The 16,020-nt window shown below is 36.5% G+C and overlaps 1 protein-coding gene and 1 long non-coding RNA gene across 2 annotated transcripts; one reads left to right on the forward strand and one right to left on the reverse strand.

Annotated features, from left to right (window-relative positions):
• Positions 1-4,934: 4,934 nt before the first annotated feature.
• Positions 4,935-8,065, reverse strand: LOC146937866 (uncharacterized). The gene is made up of 2 exons (XM_085749546.1): positions 7,073-8,065; positions 4,935-5,105 (listed from the first exon to the last, which is right to left on the reverse strand). Exons 1-2 carry the CDS (start codon positions 8,063-8,065, stop codon positions 4,935-4,937), a joined length of 1,164 nt encoding a protein of 387 aa, XP_085605672.1.
• A 2,158-nt stretch (positions 8,066-10,223) lies between these two features.
• On the forward strand, positions 10,224-12,847 carry LOC146937867 (uncharacterized). Its single transcript, XR_015033327.1, has 2 exons — positions 10,224-10,674; positions 12,575-12,847. It is a non-coding gene; the product is annotated as an uncharacterized LOC146937867 (long non-coding RNA).
• The last annotated feature ends 3,173 nt before the right edge of the window (positions 12,848-16,020 follow it).

The raw sequence follows: 16,020 nt of genomic DNA on the forward strand, positions 1-16,020 counted from the left end.
ACACTTTCTGGAACTTGTTTTGGTGAATTGGGGGATTGAAAATTGGAATTTGGGGTGAAAAGGGTTGGAACCCGTAATATTTTTGCTGCAGAACTGTGATGTTTCGCTTAAGCGAACTCTAAGCGAACGCGTAAGCGAACCAGCTGTAGGTTCTGACTTGAGTTCGCTCAACCGAACTGTGCCTTCGCTTAAGCGAACCTGCACAAGTTTAGCCACTTTTGATTTTTCGTTTCATGCACTTGGGGACCAATCCGATACTTCTAAAATGTTTCTTTGGACTTAATTAGCCTATGTTTATACCTATAATCCTACTGGAACATGATTTGAATTGGTTTGGACTTGGATTTGTGAAAATCGTCTAACTTTTATAAAAACGGTCTAAACGTCGATTTTTTTTTCCGAAAACTCATTTTTCTCCGGAAATTGCAGTGGGATTAGAGTTGTATAATGTTTATATGATTTCTAAAAATGGTTGTGATTGGTTTCATCAAGTTTGAACTTGTTTTTCTTTGAAAATGGAAAATTTTGGGATAGTGATAAAATGAGACGAACTTTGAGTTTTTCAAGAATTCGTCGTATTTGGCCGGTGAAACGCCAAGGTATCCTCTACTGCACTCATATGTGGTCTAGAGGTATGCTTAGTTAAGGCATTGGAACTTGTTTACTTGGTTTTGAATTAAATGTTCAATTAATTTAATTGTTGTGATTTTGAGAGACGAACTTGACCAAAGATGACTTTTGAGAACCAATTGATTGTGAATCCTTTATGGAGAATTGTTATATGTTATGTGAAAATGATTGGTGGTGTAATTATGTGACAACTTTATGTTGTGTGATTTTTGAATGTTGTTGGTGATTGTATATATGATATATTGGTGGTGAATTATTGATGATTGCATATATACATGTATTGGTGATGGTGAGGTGATTATTGTTTGTGTGAACATATGCATTTGTAGTTGAGTCATATGTTCATGCATTCATGACTGATGGTGGTGGATTTTATATCCAAGACTGATGGTGGCGGATTTTATATCCAATTGAGGTGAGTACGATGTTTTTGTTGCATCGAAGGTGACGACCTTGAGGTGTTTTGGTACATATGCATCTAGAGAAGAGTCTAGAACATTGCATGCATTTGAATAATTGATGAGTTGTGTCATAATTGAATATATGACTTGGCGAATTTGTGTATTGGTGAAATTTGGTGAATGTTGTGATTGTGTGGATTGATGTATAAGTACAATGGTGAAATTTGGTGAATGTTGTGATTGTGTGGATTGATGTATAAGTGCATTGGTGAAATTTGGTGAATGTTGTGATTGTGTGGATTGATGTATAAGTACATTGGTGAATTTTGTGGATGGTTGTGAATAATTGATTTATGCTCTAATTGCATGTCTTAATTGTTTGTACTTATACACTTGGTGAATCTACTTGATGATAATTAATTGGATAATAATGATGAGGTGAGAATTGTATATATACATACATATGATATGGTGATTTCTTTGATAACGATGATTGCTTGCTTATAATTTGGAAATGATGAATTGTACTTGTTGAGATAAGCATGCTAGATGAGTAATGAAGTGAGTAATGTTTTCATTGATTGATGTTGATAAATGATGAGATTTTGTTGATGACTTGATTAGAGGTTGAATATGCATGCTATGCTATGATAATAATGTGATAGCTTGAAATGTAAGTGATGGGGGATAATAATAATCATGTGATGCTAGTGTTCTAGGAGGAAGGGTTATGCATATGTGATACGTGTATGGTACACTTGGTGATATGAACTTGGAATGATGATATGGAATGGTTTTGAATGGTATGAGAATCATGAATACTTGTGAATACATGTATGATTTGTTATTCTGTATTCTTGAATATATCTTTCATTTCCAATGTTCTTGTTTAAATCTTTTATGGATTATGATGATGTAATGCTAACCCTCAGTGGTCTGTGGTGGACCGCCTACCTTTCTGTATGGACGGGTAGACGGCGTGCAGGATGCTTAGTTGTTTGCTTGTTGATGCCTAGGAGTGGAGTTCCTCTTTTTCATGCAAGTGTCTAGATTAGGGCTCTGATCTAGGATAGTTCTTGCATGTTGATTTTTATTTTTGGACCATGTATTTTGGAGTTGAGATGTTATTTGTTATTTGAGATTTGGAGAATACAAATGTATTTGTTGAGATCTTTAGATGTTTTATGAATTTATCTGTTTGTTCCGCTGCTATGTTGTGTAACATGATCTTTATGTATGTATGATTGTGGTTTATTCGGAGACGTAACATCTATTTCTAGAATATTTCTGATATATTCGCGCGTTTTACCGCTTAATAGAAATAGGGTGTTGCAGGTAGGTGGTTCAATTTCTTCATTTGAATCAGAGATTTCATGGACAGTTGTGTCCACACTGTTGGTTTTCTTTGTTCCAACAGCAGAGCGAAGCCTTAGAGATTTCCTAGGTCTTGGACTAGGAGCAGATTTAGCCCTTTTTGGAGTCATCTTCCTTTTGGTGGCGTTCCTGAGATGAGGAGCCATTTTGTTCAGGTTTGGAGGTTCCTGAGGAGTGGTTTCTTGTTCATCAACCGCTTCTGTTAGTGGGTTGAGGTTGATGTTGACAGATGTTGGTTGTGGTTCAACATACAAGACCATCGCAAGAGGATGGAAAGATTCTGGGTCAGGGATGAAAGGAATTTCTTCATCGTTCTTCGATGGAGTTTTTTCTGGTGTGGTTTCGGTGGTGAGATAACCATCTTGCATGGTTGCTTCAGTGGAGTTTTTGAGTGGGGATTGTGGTGGAGTTTCGAATGGAGTGGTTTCGTTGGTTGGTGGTGGAGTCAAATTGAAACGTGGTGATCAGGGGTATGGCGGTAGAGAGGGAGAACGAGTTGGTGATGGTGAAAGAGGAGAAGTTTGATCTAGGTTAGAGCTTCCAGCACCCTTGGTTCTTGCCATTTGTGGTGAAGAAGATGATGTATGGTGGAGGTTTTGAGAGAAGAAGTTGAGACGGTTTGAAGAAGGAAGAGAGTGGGAAGTTTTAGAGAGAGAAAGTGAAAACCGGTTTTGGGAGAGGGAAAAAGTTTGAGAAGTGACTTTTAGTGGTTTAATGATGAGAGATGGGACAAGAGCATTAATGATCAGTAAAATATTTCTTTGATCTTGGTAATTTTATATCTACCTAGAGACTAGCTTAAATAGAAACTTTAAGCTGAAAGGACTTGGTTGAGGCGTGACCCTCAAGTTAGTGTTGGGGAATGATTTTTCTAGAATGTTTTCAGAACATTCTGATGAAGAGAAGACTCTTCCTATTTTGACCTTTTGCAAGGATTTTTAATAATGTGTAATTTTTCTTAAATAAAATTAAAGTGATCTTCAACTAGAGGTTTAGTAAGGATATCAGCTAATTGATTTTTTGTATCAAGAAAAATTAATTCAAGTACCTTTTTATTAACATGATCTCTAATGAAATGATGTTTAATTTCAATATGCTTTGATCTTGAATTTTGAATGGGATTCTTTGATAAATTTATTGCACTTGTATTGTCACAAAATACTGGAATATTTGTGTACCTTATAGAGAAATCCTCAAGTTGATTTTTAATCCAAAGAACTTGAGAACAACAGTTGGCTGCTGACACATATTCTGCTTCTGTAGTTGACAGACCAATAGTGTTTTGCTTTCTACATGATCAACTTATAAGTGCATTCCCAAGAAACTGACATGCTCCACTTGTGCTTTTTCTTTCTATTTTGTCTCCAGCATAGTCAGCAACATAGTATGCTATAATATCAAAACAAGAACCTTTGCTATACCAAAGGCCAAGATCAGTAGTACCTACTAGGTATCTAAAAATTCTTTTTACAGCAGTTAAATGAGATTCTCTTGGAGAAGTTTCAAAACGTGCACATAAACCAACAACAAAAACAATATCTGGTCTACTGGCAGTTAAGTACAACAAAGATCCAATCATACCTCTGTATTCTTTTTTAGAAATAGTTTTTCCATTTTCATCTTTATCTAAGTTAGATGTTGGATGCATGAGAGTTGCCATTATTTTGGCTTCATTCATTTTATATTTTTTGAGAAGATCTTTTATATATTTTTCTTGACAAATAAAAATGCCATTTGATTCTTGCTTAATTTGTAAGCCAAGAAAGAATCTTAATTCTCCCATCATACTCATTTCAAATTCACTTTGCATGAGATTGGAAAAATCATCACACTTTTTTCATTTGTTGAACCAAATATGATGTCATCAACATAAATTTGAACAATTAAAAAATTGTTTTGTCATCTTTTCTAAAAAGAGTTGTATCTTTTTTTTTTTTGACAAAAAGAGTTGTATCTATTTTTCCTCTAGAAAAATTATTTTTGATTAAGAATGTACTTAACCTTTCATACCAAGCTTGAGGGGCTTGTTTGAGATCATATAATTCTTTTGTGAGTTTAAATACATGATTAGGTTTATTTGCGTTTTCGAAACCAGAAGGTTGATGAACATAAACTTCCTAATTTAAGAATCCATTTAAAAAGGCACTTTTGACATCCATTTGAAATAATTTAATATTTTTATGAGATGCATATGTAAGAAGAATTCTAATTGCTTCTAACCTGGCTACTGGAGCAAAAGTTTCATCGTAATCAATACCTTCTTGTTGATTATACCCTTGTGCTACCAATCTAGCTTTGTTTCTGATAACTTTTCCTTCTTCATTTAGTTTATTTCTAAATACCCATCTTGTTCCAATGATGGATTGATTTTGAGGTTTAGGAACAAGATTTCATACTTCATTTTTTTTCAAATTGAGAGAGTTCTTCTTCCATGGCTTTTACCCATGATTCTTCACATATTGCTTCTTGTATGTTCTTTGGTTCAATATGAGAGATCATTGCCATGTTTACATCATTATTTATGAATGATCATCTTGTTCTTATTCCATCAGATGTATCTCCAATGATTTTTTCAGGAGGGTGACCACCAATGGTTTTCCAGCTTCTTGTAAGAACTTGTGGAGAATGTTCTTGAATGTTATCACCTTCTTTTTGAGAGATTTCTTCTTCATCTTCTTTGTTGATTATTAAATCATCGAACTCATCAAAAATAACATGCAAGCTAATTTCCATGGTTTGATTTTTCAAATTATAAATTCTATATCCTTTGGAATTTGTTGCATATCCCAAAAATATTCTTTTATCTGATTTTGAATCAAACTTTCCTAGATCTTCTTTATCATTTAAAATATAACAATAACATCCAAAAATATGAAAATATGAGATGTTAGGTTTTATATTTTTACAGAGTTCATATGGGGTTTTGCTTAGAATTTTTCTAATTGAAACCCTGTTTATGATATAGCAAGAAGTATTTATGGCTTCAGCTCAAAAATATTTTTCTACGTTGGATTCATTTAGCATTGTTCTTGCCATTTCCTGAAGTGTTCTATTTTTTCTTTCAACAACTTCATTTTGTTGTGGAGTTCTTGCACATGAGAAATTATGAAAAATTCCTTCTTCATCAAAGAAGTTTTTAAAGAATGCATTTTCAAATTCTCCTCCATGATCACTTCTTACTGAAATGATTTTGGATTCTTTTTCATTTTGAACTAATGCCCAAAAAGTTTTGAATTCTTCAAATGCTCCATCTTTATGTTTTAAAAATAAAACCCAAGTATACCTGGAAAAATCATCAACAATAACAAAACCATATTGTTTTCCACTTAAACTGGCGGTTCTAACAGGACCAAATAGATCTATGTGAAGTAGTTCGAGAGGTCTTTTGGTTGAAACATTTGTTTTAAAACTAATTTTAACTTGTTTACCTCTTGTATAAGCTTCGCATATTCTATCTTTTTCAAAATCAATTTTTGGAAGTCCTCTTACAAGATCCAGTTTAGATATTTTTGAAATAGTCTTCATACTTATATGTCTAGCTCTTTTGTGCCAAATCCATTTATCTTTTTTAAGTGTCAAAAAACAGGTTTCAGCTGGAATATCATCTAAGTATAAAGCATATAAGTTTTTCTTTCTAGATGCAGTAAAGAAAATCTTACCTGAGGATGTGTGTTTTACTATACATATGTTAGGTTTAAAAACAACTTCAAATCCACTATCACATAATTGACTTATGCTTAGTAGATTGTGTTTTAAACCTTCAACATATTGAACATCCTCAATTTTTACAGAGTCTTTCTTACCAATAATACCTTTACCTTTAATTTGTCCTTTGTCATTATTTCCAAAGGTTACTAGACCTCCTTCCTTTTTTTACGAAGGAGATGAAGCATTGTTTATCCCCAGTCATGTGTCTAGAACAGCCACTGTCAAAGTACCATGACTTTGTTCTTGCATCTTGTGAGGATCCCTGCATTTTGAGTTAGTGGTTCCTTAGGTACCCATGAAGATGTGGGTCCTTTGAGGTTAGTTTCGTAAATCTCAAGGTGTTTAATGTTGAGAAAACAGTTTAATTCTAGATGACCTAATCTTTTGCAATATGAGCATTTTTTTCTTGAAGTAGAATGTTCTAGAGAATGTTCTGAGATAGACTGTTCTACTTTAATTTCTCTTTTTCTCTTTTTATGAAAGCAGACAGATTCATGATGTCCTTGTTCATTACAGAAGGACCATTTTAATTTTTGTGGTATAAGACAGTTTTCATAAATTTGATTAAAACCTAAACCAGATTTGTCAAATTCTGCCATTTGTGAACCTACAATTTTTTGAAATGTTTCCGTTGATTTTATAAATTGTAAAAGATCATTTCTAAGTTCTTTGACTTCTCTTTTAAGAACAACATTTTCATTTTTAGGATTTTCAGGAAGTTTGGTTTTTCCAAAAGCTTTTATTTTTTCAGTTGCTTGAAAATAAGAGTCTTGTAGACTTTGAATGATTTTCTTTTGATCATTATTCAAAGTTTGAAGTTTCTCCTTTTCTTCCTTTAATTCAGAAATTTCTTTTTGTAAAGAGTGACATTTGTTTGTTAAAAAGTTTGAATCAAATAGAAGACTATCAAACTTATTTTCTAACTCTTTATATACTAGAGGTTGGTTAATAAGGATTACCTCTTCGCTTTCTGAATTTGCCATTAGAACCATGTTGGCTTCAGTGTCTTGATCTTTTGGTTCTTCAAGATCATCCCATGTAAACATTGATTTTGGGTAGGGAGATTTCTTCTGACTCTTTTTGTTTAATGGACATTCATTTTTGTAATGGCCTAGTTTGTTGCATCCAAAGCAGGTTACTTGACTTTTGTCAATTTCTCCTCTCGAGTTGTCTTTCTTGTTAGGAAAGTATTTCTTTATTTGATCTCTTCTTCTCATCATTCTTTGAATCTTCTTTGTGATGAGAGCTAGTTCGTCCTCTGCTTCTCCTTGGATGTTTTCTTCTTCATTGGATTCTTTGATTTCATCGCTTTGTGTAATGGCATCTTTTTTTTCACTTTGAGATGCTTTGAGAGCAACCATCTTTCCTTTCCTTGATGGTTTATCATCTTGAAGTAACGTCTCATGAGCTTTTAATGATCCAATGAGATCTTTAAGGGCTAAAGAATTTAAGTCTTTAGCTTGTGTGATTGTAGTTACCATGGGTCTCCATGTGCTTGGAAGACATCTTAATATTTTTCTTATCTGATCATGAGTGGTATAAGATTTTCCAAGTGATCTTAATTCATTCACAATAGATGTGAATCTGGAGTACATTTCATCAATGTTCTCATCTTCGTTCATTTCGAAGATTTCAAATTTTCTTACACCGATATCTATTTTTGTTTCTTTTACGTGGCTAGTTCCTTCATGATGGATTTTTAGAGTGTCCCAAACCTTTTTTGCAGTATCACATTCGTCAACTCTTTCACTTTCTTCGATGCTTAGTGCGCATGATAGAAAGAGTCGAGCTTTAGAATTGATGAGTATTTTTTCTTTATCTTCTTTTGACCATGATGCTTCTGGTGTAATTGTTTCCACCCTTGTTGTTGCATCAGTTGTCATAGGTATATGATTCCCATTTGTGATTATTTTCCACATATCCACGTCTTGGGATCTGAGGAATAGTTCCATTTTTCCTTTCCAGAAATAATAGTTCTTTCCATTGAAGAATGGTGGTCTTGTGCATGATAGACCTTCTAATATATACTTTTATTTTGACATTGCCTTCTTCCTGAATCTTTTCGTCCAACACTTGTTAGGTGTTTTTGTAGAGCCCGAGCTCTGATGCCAATTGAAGTAGCAATAGATGCCACAAGAAGGGGGGGGGGGGTGTTTGAATTGTGACCCTTTTAAATTTTTTTCTGAAAGTTAAGTTTAGATTTATATACTTAAGAAAGTTCTTGGTGTATGTTAGTTCAACAAGATTAGAGTATATAACAATTAATTGATTATCTCATAATGTTCTTGAGAATGATTATAAGCAGAATGAGAAAAATAATGTTAAGTTAAAATTCAAGATTATTTTAACTAGGACCAGAATGTTCTGGAGAATGATGACAGAATGATAAAACAATAATATATATTTATTTTAATTTTAAGTCAAGTAGTTAAGCAATTGTTTTATCTTAGACCATAATGTTCTGGAGATTAATATAGATGTGATAAAGTGTGTGTGTTGTGTAACTTTAAATAGAGAGAGAGAGAGAGAGAGAGAGAGAGGGAGAGACAGAGAGAGAGAGAGAGAAGAATAACATAGGAGAGTTATCCTGGTTCACCAAACTCGGCTACTTCCAGTCCCCACACATCGTGTGAGATTATCCACTATAGTTTTCGTTCTAACAGAAACTTCTGGCTAGCACTATAAGATCTTGATCACACCAGATCAGTCCGTTACACCTGTATTATCAACCTCAGCAGGCTTCTATAATTCTTTGCACACTAGCAAAAGAAAGGTTGGAATTTTCTATCTCAAAACTATTAAGCCCAATAGACTTTGAGAAATACAACATGTAACAGCCCGTTTTTCGCTAGATTTATTTTATTATTTATTTATGTGTGTTCTATGTGCTCTTATGTGATTAATTGTCTCTGTGTGTATTTTTGGTCGGGATTCGTAGAGTTCGGTGTTAGAAGGGTATTTTAGTCATTTTGGGCTTAGGGGCATTTTGGTCTTTTTGAGGGCAGTGGCAATTTTGTAATTTTGCAGAAAGTTATTTTTAGTGCTTAGTGAGGGTTTTATTTTACTAAGTGCTAGAGGTTTACTTCTAAGTATTGTGTCAGATCGGGATCCGAGGTTTACTTCTAAGTTTTGGGAGAGTTTGCAAGATGCTTTGGGAACTAAGTTGAGATTGAGTTCTGCTTATCATCCTCAGACTGATGGTCAGACGGAGAGGACTATTCAGAGTTTGGAAGATCTGTTGAGAGCTTGTGTGTTGGAGCAAGGTGTCAGTTGGATTGAATGTTTATCGTTGATTGAGTTCACTTACAACAACAGTTTTCATTCTAGTATCGGGATGGCACCGTTTGAGGCTTTGTATGGTCGGAGGTGTAGAACTCCTTTGTGTTGGTATGAGTCAGGAGAGAGTGCTTTGTTAGGACCGGAAGTTGTGCAAGAGACGACCGAAAAGGTTAAGATGATTCAAGAGAAGATGAAAGCGTCTCAGAGTAGACAGAAGAGTTATCATGATAAGAGGAGGAAGGACATTGAGTTTCAGGTTGGTGATCATGTGTTTTTGAGAGTGAATCCTGTAACTGGTGTTGGACGTGCTTTGAAGTGTCGGAAGTTGACTCCTCGTTTTGTTGGACCGTTTGAGATTATTGAGAAGGTTGGGGTTGTAGCGTATCGGATTGCGTTACCGCCATCTTTGTCGAATCTTCATGATGTGTTTCATGTGTCTCAGTTGAGGAAGCATGTGTATGATGCGTCTCATGTGATTCAAGTGGATGATTTGGAAGTAAGGGATAATTTGACCGTTGAGACTTGGCCGGTTAGGATTGAGGATCGTGAAGTGAAGCGTTTGCGTGGCAAAGAGGTCGTTTTGGTTAAGGTGATTTGGGTTGGACCAACCGGTGAGAGTGCCACTTGGGAATCGGAGAGTAGGATGAGGGTTGCGTATCCAGAGTTGTTTCCTTCAGGTAATTTTCGAGGGCGAAAATTCTTTTTAGTGGGGGAGAGTTGTAACAACCCGTTTTTCGCTAGATTTATTTTATTATTTATTTATGTGTGTTCTATGTGCTCTTATGTGATTAATTGTCTCTGTGTGTATTTTTGGTCGGGATTCGTAGAGTTCGGTGTTAGAAGGGTATTTTAGTCATTTTGGGCTTAGGGGCATTTTGGTCTTTTTGAGGGCAGTGGCAATTTTGTAATTTTGCAGAAAGTTATTTTTAGTGCTTAGTGAGGGTTTTATTTTACTAAGTGCTAGAGGGTGTAGTAATTATTTTATTTACCGTTAAGTGACCGTTAGTGTTATATTTTACCGGTAAGTGAGTAGTGACATTTTGAGTGTTAGAATGGAAATGGGTTAGGCCCATTAAGGTTTAAGAAATAAGCCCAATTGAGTAGAGCTAGTATATAAACTCTAGTGTTGGTGAGAATTAGGTTTACAAACATTTTCATTTCATTTCATTTGAGAAGAGAAGAGATAGAGGCTAGAGGGAAGAACAAGGGTTAGAGCTTGAAGAGGGGATTCATCATCTAGGAGCTAAATTGAAGCTTTGGTTAGAGATTCTTGGTGTTAGAGGTAAGAGGGTTAGGTTTCAACCATAATTCACATCTTTTTCTTTTTACCCATTTTTATGAAATTGATGAATTGAACCTAATTGTTGTTAAATTCGTGCATACTTGTTGCTGTTATGTTTAAGAACATGTTTTATATGGTAATTGCATGTTAGTATGTGGATTAACATGTTTAAATGCATAGTTGTTGGTGTTTTGTGTTCTTGAGCAAAATTGATGAAAAATGAAGTTGTGATGTTGAATTGTGCATGAAGTTGTGTTCATTAGTTGTTGTTGATGATTGTTGAACTGTTAGAATCAAATTGGTGTGACTGGAATCGTTATTTATGGATTCATGAGGAGATTTGTGGTTATGTGGGTGTTTTTGAGAAAATTCATGATTTTGATGAAATGAGCCATATTGTTGTTTCTAATGCATGATTCATGTTTGTTTAAGTGTATTGAACCTATTTTGACCCTTAAACACTTTCTGGAAGTTGATTTGGGAGTTGGGGGTTTGAAAATTGGGATTTTGGGTGAAATGGGGTGAAAACCCGTAACAGCTGAAGAAATTCGCCAGAATTTCGCTAATAGCGAAACTCTCTGGACTTTTTTCGCTGTTGGCGAAAATTTCGCTAATAGCGAAATTGTCTGAAGAATTTCGCTAATAGCTCAGATTTCGCTAATAGCGAAATTGCCAGAACACAGCTTTTCTGTTTTGTTCATTTGAGCTTTTGGGGACCAATCTAATACTCCTAAAATGTTTCTTTGGACTTAATTAGCACCTGTTTACACCTTTAATCCTACTGGAACAAGATTTGAGTTGGTTTGGACTTGAATTTATGAAGATCGTCTAACTTTTGTGAAAACGGTCCAAACGTCAATTTTTCCAAAAACTCGTTTTCTCTGGAAATTGAAGTGGGATTAGAGTTGTATATTGTTTATATGATTTTTAAAAATGGATGTGATTGGTTCCATCAAGTTTGAACTTGTTTTGCTTTGAAAATGGAAAAATTTGTGAAAAGTGATAAAATGAGAAGAACTTTGTGATTTTTATGAATTCATCGTATTTGGCCGATGAAATGCTTATGTAACCTCTACTGCACACATATGTGAATTGTGAGAATACAAGGCATAGGCAATTGAGCTTGTTTACTTGGTTTTGACTCAAATGTTTAATTAATTTAATGATGTGATTTTGAGAGACGGAATTGACTAAAGATGACTTTTGAGAATCAATTGATTGTGAATCCTTTATGGAAAGTTATTATATGTTATGTGGAGATGATTGGTGGTGTAATTATGTGACAACTACATGTTGTGTGATTTTGGATGTGGTTGGTGATTGTATATATATATTAGGTGATGGTGAATTGTTAATGATTGCATATATACAAGTATTGGTGATTGTGAGGTGATTATTGTTTGTGTGAACATATGCATTTGTAGTTGAGTCATATGTTCATGCATACATGACTGATGGTGGTGGATTTTATATCCAATGGAGGTGATTACGATGTTTTTGTTGCATCGAAGGTGACGACCTTGAGGTGTTTTGGTACCACATGCATCTAGATGAGACTAGAGCCATTGCATAGACTGTTGGTGAATTGAATTGCATTGAGATGTGTTTGGTGATTGATTGCTAATTGTAATTATGGATTGAAGTGTTAATTGTTAATTATTGATTGACAAGGTGAATTGCGATATGTGTATGATACACTTGTGGACATGAACTTGGTATAATGATATTGAATGATCGTGGAATGTTTATATGTTGTGAATATTTTGGAATTATGTATTGTCATTCTTTATCCTTGATTATATCTTTCATCTTCAAAGTTCTTGTTAATCTTATATGGATTATGATGATGTAATGCTAACCCTCAGTGGTTTACCACCTACCTTTTCGTATGGACGGGTAGATGGAGTGCAGGATGCTTAGTTGTTGCTTGTTGATGCCGAGGAGTGGAGTTCCTCTTTTTCATGCAAGTGTCTAGATTAGGGCTCTGATCTAGGACAGTCTTTGCATGTTGTTTATTTGACTTTGTGTTTTGGAGTTGGGATGTTATTTGTTATTTGAGAATTGGAAAATACATTTGTATCATATTGAGATTTGAAGATGTTTAAGAATTATATGTATGTTCCGCTGCTATGTTATATAACATGATCTTTATGCATGTGTGTTTGAATTCGAAGACGTAGCATCTATTTCTAGAATATGTTTGTATATTCGCGCGTTTTACCGCTTATTAGGAATAGGGTGTTACAAGTTGGTATCAGAGCCGTGGTCAGTCTTGTCTGGACTAATAGACTAGTAGATTAGTGTTTGTTGATTTACCCTGTTAGTATGCGAATGGTAATGAGTTACCTTCGGTACTTGTTCTTGTTTGTTGTGCTGTTGTTCTTATCTGTTGGATTGGTTTTGTGTAGAAGTAAGATGGCTGGTGGTAGAGATGATGGAGCGATTGCTCAGGCTTTGACTTCGATGGCTCAGGTGTTGGCTCAGGTTAATGAGCAGGCGGCGGTTGGTCATCGTGATCCTGGTGAGGCGGAGGAGCGGAGGTTGGATCGTTTCTTGCGAAACAGTCCGCCGACGTTCAAGGGTAGGTATGACCCGGATGGAGCTCAGAGTTGGATACAAGCTATGGAGAGGATCTTTCGTGCTATGGTGACTAGTGAGGATCAGAAGGTCAGGATGGCTACTCATATGCTTGCTGAGGAGGCTGAGTATTGGTGGACCAATGCTAAGGGAAGGCTTGAGGCTGGTGGAGCTGTGACTTGGGCTAGGTTCAAGAGTGAGTTTTTGAGGAAGTACTTTCCTGAGGATTTGAGGACCAAGAAGGAAGTGGAATTCTTGAACTTGAAGCAAGAGAACCGTTCGGTGGCTGAGTATGCGGCGAAGTTTAAGGAGCTTTCGAGGTTTTGCCCGTACATCAATGCGGAGGATGCTATGGTTTCCAAGTGTGTGAAGTTCGAGAGCGGCTTGAGGCCCGACATCTATCAGTATATGTGTATTCAGGAGATCCGTGATTTTGACACTTTGGTGCATAAGTGCCGTATGTTTGATGATGCTGGAAGGGCTAAGGTTAATCACTACAAGGCTCAGAATGACAAGAAAGGAAAGGGGCATGGATTTGGGAAGCCGTACAACAAAGACAAAGGCAAGAAGAGAGAATCTGGTGGAGGCTCTAAGGTGAATGTTGCTGAGGTGAGGTGCAACAAGTGTGGCACATTGGGTCATTTTGCTAATGATTGTAAGAGTGGTGAGAAGTGCTACAAGTGTGGAGAAGCAGGTCACAAGGCTGCAGAGTGCAAGAAGGAGATCACTTGCTACAATTGTGGTGAGAAAGGGCATATTAGTACTAAGTGTACCCAGCCGAAGAAGGCGGCGGGGAAGGTGTTTGCATTGAATGCGGAAGAGGTGGAGAATCCTGATAATCTCATCCGAGGTATGTGTTTTATCAATAGTACTCCTTTGATTACAATTATTGATACTGGTGCTACTCATTCTTTTATCGCGGCGAGTTGTGTTGAGCGTTTGGGTTTGGTTGTGACTCCGTTGTCTCGAGGGATGGTTATCGATACCCCAACTAGTGGTTCAGTGACTACCTCTTTTGTGTGTGCTAAGTGTCCTGTTAGTTTTGGTAATGTTGACTTTGAGTTGGATCTTGTGTGTCTTCCGTTGAAGCATATGGACGTAATTTTTGGTATGGATTGGATGTTGACTTTTGGTGTTAACATTAATTGTTTGACCAAGAGTGTAACGTTTTCTAAACCGGTAGCTGGAGAAGGTGGAAGGTTCTTAACCGCGGAGCAAGTGAAGAAGTCTTTGGATGGCGAAGCTTGTGTGTTCATGATGTTTGCTTCCTTGAAGGAGAGTAGTGAGAAAGGAGTTGGTGATTTGCCGATAGTGCAAGAGTTTCCAGAAGTTTTTCCAGACGACATTACCGAGTTACCACCTGAGAGAGAGGTTGAGTTTGCAATTGATTTGGTGCCTGGAACGAGTCCTATTTCGATTGCGCCGTATCGGATGTCTGCATCAGAATTGGGTGAGTTGAAGAAACAGCTGAAAGAGTTGCTCGAGAAACAGTTTATCAGGCCGAGTGTTTCTCCGTGGGGAGCTCCTGTGTTGTTGGTTAAGAAGAAAGATGGAAGCATGAGGTTGTGTGTGGATTATCGGCAGTTGAACAAGGTGACAATCAAGAATCAGTATCCGCTTCCGAGGATTGATGATTTGATGGATCAGTTGGTTGGTGCAGAAGTGTTCAGCAAGATTGATTTGAGATCGGGATATCATCAGATTAGAGTAAAGGCGGAAGATATATCCAAAACTGCGTTCAGAACGAGGTATGGACACTATGAGTATTCTGTGATGCCATTTGGAGTGTCTAATGCGCCAGGTGTCTTCATGGAGTATATGAATAGAATATTTCATCCTTTTCTGGATCGTTTTGTGGTGGTGTTTATAGATGATATTTTGGTGTATTCTAAGTCCGAAGAAGAGCATGCCGAGCATTTGAGGATGGTGTTGGGAGTTTTGAAGGAGAATAAGTTGTTTGCTAAGTTGTCAAAGTGTGAGTTTTGGTTGCGGGAAGTGAGTTTCCTTGGTCATGTGATTTCTAAAGGTGGCATTGCGGTGGATCCGTCGAAGGTGGATGCAGTGTTGCAATGGGAATCACCTAAGTCTGTTTTTGAAGTTAGAAGCTTTCTTGGATTGGCAGGTTATTATCGGAGGTTCATCGAAGGATTTTCTAAGTTGGCGTTGCCCTTGACGCAGTTGACTCGGAAAGGACAAGCTTATGTTTGGGATGCTAAGTGTGAGAAGAGTTTCCAAGAGTTGAAGAAGAGGTTGACGTCAGCTCCAGTGTTGATTTTGCCGAATCCGAAGGAATCGTTTGTTGTGTATTGTGATGCTTCTAAGATGGGTCTTGGTGGTGTGCTTATGCAGAATCGTCAGGTGGTGGCTTATGCTTCAAGGCAGTTGAAAGTGCATGAGAAGAATTATCCGACTCATGACTTGGAATTAGCGGCCGTTGTGTATGTGTTGAAGATTTGGAGGCATTATCTGTATGGTTCTAAGTTTGAGGTGTTCAGTGATCACAAGAGTTTGAAGTACTTGTTTGACCAGAAGGAGTTGAATATGAGGCAGAGGAGATGGTTGGAGTATCTTAAGGATTTTGACTTCCAATTGAGCTATCATCCTGGAAAGGCCAATGTTGTTGCTGATGCTTTGAGTAGAAAGTCGTTGCATATGTCTGCTTTGATGGTGAAGGAGTTGGAGTTGATTGAGCAATTTCGAGACTTGAGTTTGGTTAGTGAGTTAACACCGGATGGTGTGAGGTTGGGAATGTTGAAGCTGACAAGTAAT

The sequence above is a fragment of the Medicago sativa genome, chromosome 3, assembly GCF_051527215.1.
Source record: "Medicago sativa cultivar Bolivia chromosome 3, Bolivia_mono, whole genome shotgun sequence".
NCBI classification, from domain to species: domain Eukaryota; kingdom Viridiplantae; phylum Streptophyta; class Magnoliopsida; order Fabales; family Fabaceae; genus Medicago; species Medicago sativa.

Excerpts from the sequence above, each read along its gene's own strand:
- LOC146937866 (XM_085749546.1), bottom strand. The coding sequence starts at position 8,065 with ATGGAACTATTCCTCAGATCCCAAGACGTGGATATGTGGAAAATAATC. Across the intron at positions 5,106-7,072 it reads CAAATTCAGAAAGCGAAGAG|TTCGATGATTTAATAATCAA; the intron begins GTAATCCTTATT and ends ATTTTTGATGAG.